Source organism: Colobus angolensis, unplaced genomic scaffold, assembly GCF_000951035.1.
Source record: "Colobus angolensis palliatus isolate OR3802 unplaced genomic scaffold, Cang.pa_1.0 Scaffold566, whole genome shotgun sequence".
NCBI classification, from domain to species: Eukaryota; Metazoa; Chordata; class Mammalia; order Primates; family Cercopithecidae; genus Colobus; species Colobus angolensis.
The window spans coordinates 1,149,558-1,157,386 of NW_012119221.1; the positions used below are offsets into that span (position 1 = coordinate 1,149,558).

Here is a 7,829-nt window from a genome sequence, read left to right on the forward strand (position 1 = left end):
CCTGGTGTGCCTGTTTGCTTAAAGCGCAGTATTGGGGTGGGAGTTACCCGATTTTCCAGGTGTTGTGTGTCTCAGTTCCCCTGGCTAGGAAAAGGGATTCCCTTCCCCCTTGCGCTTCCCAGGTGAGGTGATGTCTCGCCCTGCTTCAGCTCTCACTGGTTGGGCTGCAGCAGCTGAGCAGCACCGATTGTCCGGCACTCCTGAGTGAGATGACCCCAGTACCTCAGTTGAAAGTGCAGAAATCACCGGTCTTCTGTGTCGCTCGCGCTGGGAGTTGGAGACTGGAGCTGTTCCTATTTGGCCATCTTCGTCTCTGCCAACTCTTATGTTGAAAATCTGGTTTTCTTTTATTAACATATAAGATCCTTATTTGTCTGTTATGATGGTTTATTTATTTGAATTCTATTTGATCAGATATATTCTCTTTCAGTTTGTATTTGCTTGCTACATCATTTTCCATCCTTTTATACTTACTCTTTTTTGTTTTCTGTTTTAAGTGTGATACTGATAGACAATATATATCTGGATCTATTTTTAAAAATCCAATCTTAGAACCTCTGTCTTTTAAGTACATACACATTTACTGTAACTACTCTGTTCTTGTATTACTCTATTTTATTCTATTATTGGCATTTATTTCTGTCCTCTTAACCATTTACAAAATTTTTGTTTTTTATTTAATAAAAATAGTAATTCTGGGTTTTATTATTAGATTATTGGTAAAATCATAGTTCTCCCAGAGCTCAATTATAGATTTTAACATGATAATTTCAAAGAAGGGTAACGTTTCTACAAATTTGTGTGATGATAGTTCCTTACCTCATTCCACAACTGTAGCTGTTGTGCAGGCTGTAATCCTTGAGGTGATATTGGAGCACCTAAAAATAAAGTTATAGCCACAGGTTAACTTTATAGCATTTCTTCTAAAATTAAATATCCATATATAATTCTTTCTCGGACACTTTCTTCATTTTTCACTGTACATCATCACCCACCTATTTCAACTAAATATTTCAGCATTTGATTTAGTACAAGGAGACATAATTACTAAACAAACCTTAATAACATTAAAAAGATATTACTCTCAAGAATGAATTACTTATGTCTACAGACAAATAGAAACACACCTCATGCTCATGAATTGGAAGACTGAATATTGTGAAAATGATCATACTGCCCAAAGCAATCTACATATTCAATGCAATTCCCATCAAAATATCAAAATCATTTTTTACAGAACTAGAAAAACAATCCTAAAATAAAACCAAAAAGAGCCCACATAGCCAAAGCAATACTAAGCAAAAAGAATACATCTGGAGGCATCACATTACTGGACTTCAAATTATACTATAAGGCTATAGTTACCAAAACAGTATGGTACTGGTATAAAAATAGGCATTTAGACTAATGGAAAAGAATAGAGAACAAAGAAATAAAGCCAAATACTTAAAACCAACTGTTCTTCAATAAAGTATACAGAAACATAAATTGGAGAAAGTACACCCTTATTCAATAAATGGTGCTAGGAAAACTGACAAGCCACATACAGAAGAATGAAAGTTGATCCTTATCTCTCACCTTAAAAATCAACTCAAGACATATCAAGGACTTAAATATAAGACTTGAGACCATAAAAATTCTAGAAGGTCCATTGGAAAAACTTTTTTGGACATTGGGTTAGGCAAAGAATTCATGACTAAAATCCCAAAAGCAAAAGCAATAAAAACTAAAATAAATAAATGGGACCTAATTAAACTAAAAAGCTTCTGCACAGCAAAAGAAATAATCAGCAGAGTAAATAGACAACCCACAGAGTAGGAGAAAATATATGCAAACTATGCATCCAACAAAGGACTAGTATCCAGAATCTACAAGGAACTCAAATCAGCAAGAAAAAAAAAATCCCATCAAAAAGTTGGCAAAGAACATGAATAGACATTTCTCAAAAGTAGATATACAAAGAGCCAGCAAACATATGAAAAAAAAAATGCTCAGCATCACTAATCATCAGGGAAATGCAAATTAAAACCACAAGTTAATACCTTACTCCTGCAAGAACAGCCATAATTACAAAGTCAAAAAACAATAGATGTTGGCATGGATGTGTAAAAAGGGAACACTTTTACATTACTGGTGGGAATGTAAACTAGTACAACCACTATGGAAAACAGTACGGAAATTCCTTAAAGAACCAAAAGTAGATCTACGGGTTGATCCAGGAATCCCACTACTGGGTATCCATCCAAAGGAAAAGAAGTCATTATATGAAAAAGACACATGTGCACACATGTTTATAGCAGCAAAATTTGCAACTGCAAAGGTATGGAAACAACCTATGTTCCTATTGACCAACAAGTGGATAAAGAAAATGTGGTGTATATATACACCACGGACTATCTCTCAGCCATAAAAAGGAACAAAGTAATGTCTTTTGCAGCAACTTGGATGGAGCTGGAGGCCATTATTTGAAGTGAATGGGAAACTAAATACCATATGTTATCACTTATAAGTGGGAGCTAAGCTATGAGGACACAAGACATAGAGTGATGTAATGGACTTTGGGGACTCTGAGGTGGGAGGCTAGGAGGAGGCTGGGGGATAAAAGACTACATATTGGGTATAGTGTATGCTTCTTGGATGACAGGTGCACTAAAAACTCAGAAAATCAGTCTGGTTGATTGCATATCCTGATTGATTTTTTTTCCTAATTCTATCATGTTTTAGGCAACTCTTGCCTTGAATTCATACAAGTTTTTATTGTTATCTTATTTAAGTTCTGATGACAACAATAATAATGACAGTAATCAACTACATTTTCTGTGGCACTAAGCATTAGAAACAACTTAGAGAGGTCATGCAGTCCATAAAAGAGTGGCTTTATTTCAGAACCTGACAGAGTCCCCTCTCATAGGACAACTATTCAAAGTGGGTAAATAATCTTACACACTTCTCAAATATATATTTCTCACCCTACCACAAACATATATCCCAAAGTCACAGTTGTCTGGTAGATCCTAACCTGAGCTCGTTGTTTTCAGGAAGGGATAAAGCTGTGCTTCTCAAACTTCCATATAAAACACCTGGTGATCTCACTAAATGAGATTCTGTTTGACAGAGCATTCCTGTTTAAATAATGCATTTTTTATTCTTATACTTTTGACCATCCCTGGCCCCCAGTAAAAGTGGAAGCTTCCACCTCAGCTTCACTGTGTTCAGACACACCGCCTCATCGGGACTATGGAGAGTTTGCTTCTTTCCATTTCCCAAGCTGGCACGGGCCACTTAGAAAGGCCACTAAGCCTAACTTAGCCCCAGGCACTTCCATAAAATAGAAAAAGGATATTTTGTGGCCCTTCTAAAAAACATGTAAACACAGTATCATGGTAAAAAAAAAAAAAAAAAAAGAGACAAAATTTTAAAAAAATTCTATGATTTGTAGAAAACGACTAATATCCTGGCCAGGCACAGTGGTTCATGCTTGTAATCCCAACACTTTGGGAGGGCGAGACAGGCGGATCATGAGGTCAGGAGATCGAGATCATCCTGGCTAACACAGTGAAACCCTGTCTCCACTAAAAATAAAAGAAACTTAGCCGGGCATGGTAGCAGGCGCCTGTAGTTCCAGCTATTCGGGAGGCTGCGGCAGGAGAATGGGGTGAATCCAGGAGGCGGAGCTTGCAGTGAGCCCAGATGGGGCCACTGCACTCCAGTCTGGGCGACAGAGCAAGACTCCGTCTCACAAAAAGAAAACGACTAACGACTAATATCCTATGACTGAACCCAAACGTAAGGGGGAGTTATTCTTTCCTTTGTCTATGTGTTAATTAGAGTCAATGTGATTTTCATTCTGGATATGGACTTCACATTGTCAAAGAGCAATACTGTACTTAGATCACTTTCCGTGTTTTCAGGGACAGTGCCTGTATCATAAAAACTTTACTGTTTTTGATAAGTTTCAGTGAGAAACTTCAAGGTATTTATACTTCATTACTATTTAGTAAAGTGAAATCTTCAGTATTATACAGTATACTCTGCTGAAAATAAAATCTTGTACATCCGTAAATACATTATGTATAAGAAAGACAGACCTGATTATTCTAAAAGTAGTGCCAATTTTCTTTTCTCATAGTGAGTATGTACTTCACTGTGGGTTTGGGAAGTGAGAAATCTTTACTGCCAAGTGAACGTTAAAAATTATTCTATGAGCAAGAGGCCTGGGCAGGAAAAGACACTCCTTAACTTAGTCTTGACCATTTGATAACTTATTGTCACAGGCAAAATCAAGTAACAGTTTGTTGCAGATATCCAAAATGTGTTCCTCTTACAGAAGTTTCCTTCTTTATTTTACTAGTGTTCTCTGAATAGTAAATTGTTTCCATCCACTGAATCTGTGGCTGATTCTTTATCTTCCCATGGTCATTGTGTGCTCTGCACATAATTTTTTTTCCCCAAGGATGCTGCATTTAATAACACTTTTATTTTCCTCCGGCATTGCAACATTTGTTGTGTTGTTTTTTGAGGCATCCAGTTGCATCTTGATGATTGACCATGGTAGATAATCTCTGGGTTTTGCTTATGTATGTCACGTCCCCCTTGGTGCCATCTTTAGGGACTCAGGACTGGGACAGATCACATGGCCATTCACCCTCTCCCCATCCTACCACATTTTTAAAGAGATACAATTCATTTTTTAGTATTTAGAGCAGGTCTGAAGGGGAATGAAGATGCAAAAGGGCAATCTAGGGGGCCTCTGGGTAGTAAAGGAAGTATCTCATTCTTTTGCTTGAAAAATATTGGGGTTATTTATGAGACTATTGGTATGTCAGCAGATATGATCTTTTGGAAATAAAAACCAAGACTCATCTCTTTTAGGAACCAGCTGCTGCTTTCTATACTCTTCAATCACCAGCAGTCGGAAATTCTCCAACCCACCCCAAGGCAGTTATCTCTGATGCAAATTTCTCTGTATGCAAAATTCACTGATGCCAAATTCACTGCAAGCATATAGCATACAAATGCACAGAAATCCATTTTCTTTACACAGCAAAGTCACTTTTCAAACTATGCTTATCTGCATCCTTAAGAAGGCAGAGAAAGATTACCATCCTAAGTTACCAATAATATATTTAAAATCCTAAAAGATGAACATTTACCTTGGGAGACAATAATGTTATATCACTACTGGCTATGTGGAGAAGGTTTGGGTTTGCTAGCTTCTGACTGCTTGGATTTCAAAGCCAAATTATCTTGCTTTTCAAGTAGGGGAGTCTCTCTCTCTCTCTCTCTCTCACACACACACACACACACACACACAGCCCTCCAATGCCTCAGGAAAGGACAAAATCAAAACAATGAGAGGAGAACAGTAAAAATAAATAGATTAGGAAAAGCATAGCGGTCTCTGTTTTCCCATCTCTAATTGAGCGCTGGGCTACAGGCTCTGCAGTTGTGATTTTAAGTACCCAACGTTCTGAACAATGACACAACAGTCTGCCACGTTTACCTCACTGACAGGAGAGCAGAGGGAAGCTAAGAGAACCTTCTGCCAAGCTAGAAAATTTACGGCTGTAGCCAGGCAGTGGTTGACAATGGAGGGACCCCTGACTTGGGGATGAATAATGGTCCCCATAAGCCACCTGCAAACGTAAGCTGTAACCCTTGGAGAACCCAGAAAATGATCTCTCCATGCAAATCTCTCCAGAACGTTTGCGTTCTGCTCGGCTATGTCTCCAAAGCTTCAGATCTCCTTCCCTGACCTTGCGTTTCCTATTTCTTTCCTCTAAGCCAAGCTCAGGAAGTCCCTATTGTTATCAAATCACATCTGACATCACTTGCTGTAGCTGTCGCACTGCCTGAAAGCCTGGCTTGCACATTTGCCTCTTCAACTTTGTGTGATGAGAAGTTCTCTATTCCTTTTCCTGATCTAGTGCCTGAAAACCGATAAAACACAAAGCCCACTCCTTCCCCCTTCTAAGCGGTTAGCGCGTGGGGCCCGTTGTACAGCTCAGGTTTATGTCAACGTAACACGAGCTCACTCACCAAAGAGGCTGAGCACTCGCCAAGTTTACCTTGCCTGAGCGGACGAAGTATCAGGCTCACTCTTGTTTTGCTTCGACCATCAATCCCTTCAATAATTGCAATCAAAGGGAAGGCATTTTAACGTTCACTATTTTAATACCCGTTTCCACGGGCCAGCGGGGCTGGAAATCCCGAGGATGAGGGAGCCCTACCAGTCTCCACCTATCGCAGTCGGCCCCGCGCAGGGTCTCCGCTGGGCATCAACGCGCGGGGCCTGGGGATTTCGGCCCCGGCCGGGCCCCTTGCTCCCTTGTCGCTAGTTGCCCTGAGGGGGCGATCTGTGCCTGGGAGGCGGGAAATCCCGCGGCACCAGAGAAGCGAAGTGAAGTCCCAGAAGCCAAGTGAAGGTGAAAGAAAGGGCGGGAGAGAGCTGTGAGTGGAGCCAGAGAGAGGCGCGCATGGTGCGGCTGCGGCCGGATGCGGGGCCGTCTTACCTCCGCAGGCGCCCGCGCAGCAGGCGAGCAGCAGCAGCAGCAGCAGGAGCGGGGACGCCGCGGCCACCTGTCCGGGGGCCGACCTGCGGGGGGATCTCGCTGTTCGCAGCATCTCGGCGGCTGCAGGAGGCTCGCTGCTAGGGACCCTGCGCTGCGCCACGCCGAGCTGGTGCACCACCTGGTGCCCTGGCAGTGCCTCCAGCGGCCCCGGAGCGCCGCTTGCGGGGCCCACACACAGAACTGAGCGCCCCGCGCGCCGCCAACTTTTAAATCTCGCGCACACGTGGGCTGGGCTGCGCAGTCCCCGCCGCGCGTCACCTGGCCGCCTGCCACCCCCAGCCTACCCCGCGTCACCCACCCCACTGCCTGCCCGCGCCCCACCCTGCAGCGGAACCCGAGCCCTCTGGCCTGAGGTTTTGACCCAAGTACCACGCATTTTCGCTCTGGGATAAAGAGAATGGAATTTAAATAATGCACCATTCACACCTTTGGAAGGACTGGAGTGGGAACAAAATGGAGATGGCAAACCAGGCCGTCTGAGTTTTTAAACTTGGTAGTGGCGACGCTGTCTGGTTTCCTGGGTCTGCGTGGGACGCCCTTTCTCCTTCATCTCTGCCAGAGCTCCGGCAGCCCCTAGTACGCACCTCTGTGGAAGCGCCTCTGTTTTGTTCCCCGGTTTATCTCCAGGTCCAAGCTCAATGCCTGGTGCATATCACGGCAGTGCTGGTTCAACGGTGATGTTGATGCTATCGACCCTCCCCCAAATTCCTGCAAAGTCACAGACCCCTTAGGGAAATGCAGTTGCCTATTAATAAAGGATAAAGAAGAAAGGACTGCTGGGGCTTGAGTACACACATTTCTAACAGCTCTGGAGCGCTGGTTATCCTGCGGGTTTCCAAGCCTAAGGAAACTCCTTTTTCTATGCATTTCTGCTGCTACTGCATCCTGATTTCTACCGTGACCTGACTCCCTCTTTCCATCTCTATACTTTCCTTGATTGGAAACGTTCAGGAAGCAGCCTCTTCTAGGACACCAGCTAATACAGTCCTAATTTCCTTCTACAGAAAGAGGGAAAACTGGTCTTTATTATTATTATTTCAAGTTCCAGGGTACATGCGCAGCATGTGCCGGTTTGTCCCATAGCTAAACGTGTTCCATAGTGGTTTGCTGTACCTATCAACCCGTCACCTAGGAATTAAGCCCAGAATGCATTAGCTATTTTTCCTGATGCTCCCCCTGTCCCCGCATCCCACCCCCCCATAGGTCCCAGTGTGTGAAAACCGGTCTTATTTGACCTCCCTTTGAAAGGCGAGGAAC

General features: G+C 42.8%; 1 protein-coding gene across 4 annotated transcripts in view; it reads right to left on the minus strand.

Moving 5' to 3' along the window:
- NMU (neuromedin U) overlaps nucleotides 1-6,716 on the minus strand; it is a 41,279-nt gene extending 34,563 nt beyond the window's left edge. Inside the window, exons 1-2 of one of the 4 annotated variants that reach the window (XM_011961713.1) lie at nucleotides 6,513-6,716; nucleotides 820-878 (exon numbers count right to left, since the gene is read on the minus strand). In XM_011961713.1, coding sequence (XP_011817103.1) covers nucleotides 820-878; nucleotides 6,513-6,624 — 171 coding nt within the window. In that variant the 5' untranslated portion in view covers nucleotides 6,625-6,716. The remainder of the gene's footprint in view (nucleotides 1-819; nucleotides 879-6,512) is intronic. The other 3 variants (XM_011961715.1, XM_011961714.1, XM_011961716.1) reach the window with 3 other exon arrangements.
- Nucleotides 6,717-7,829: the final 1,113 nt, after the last annotated feature.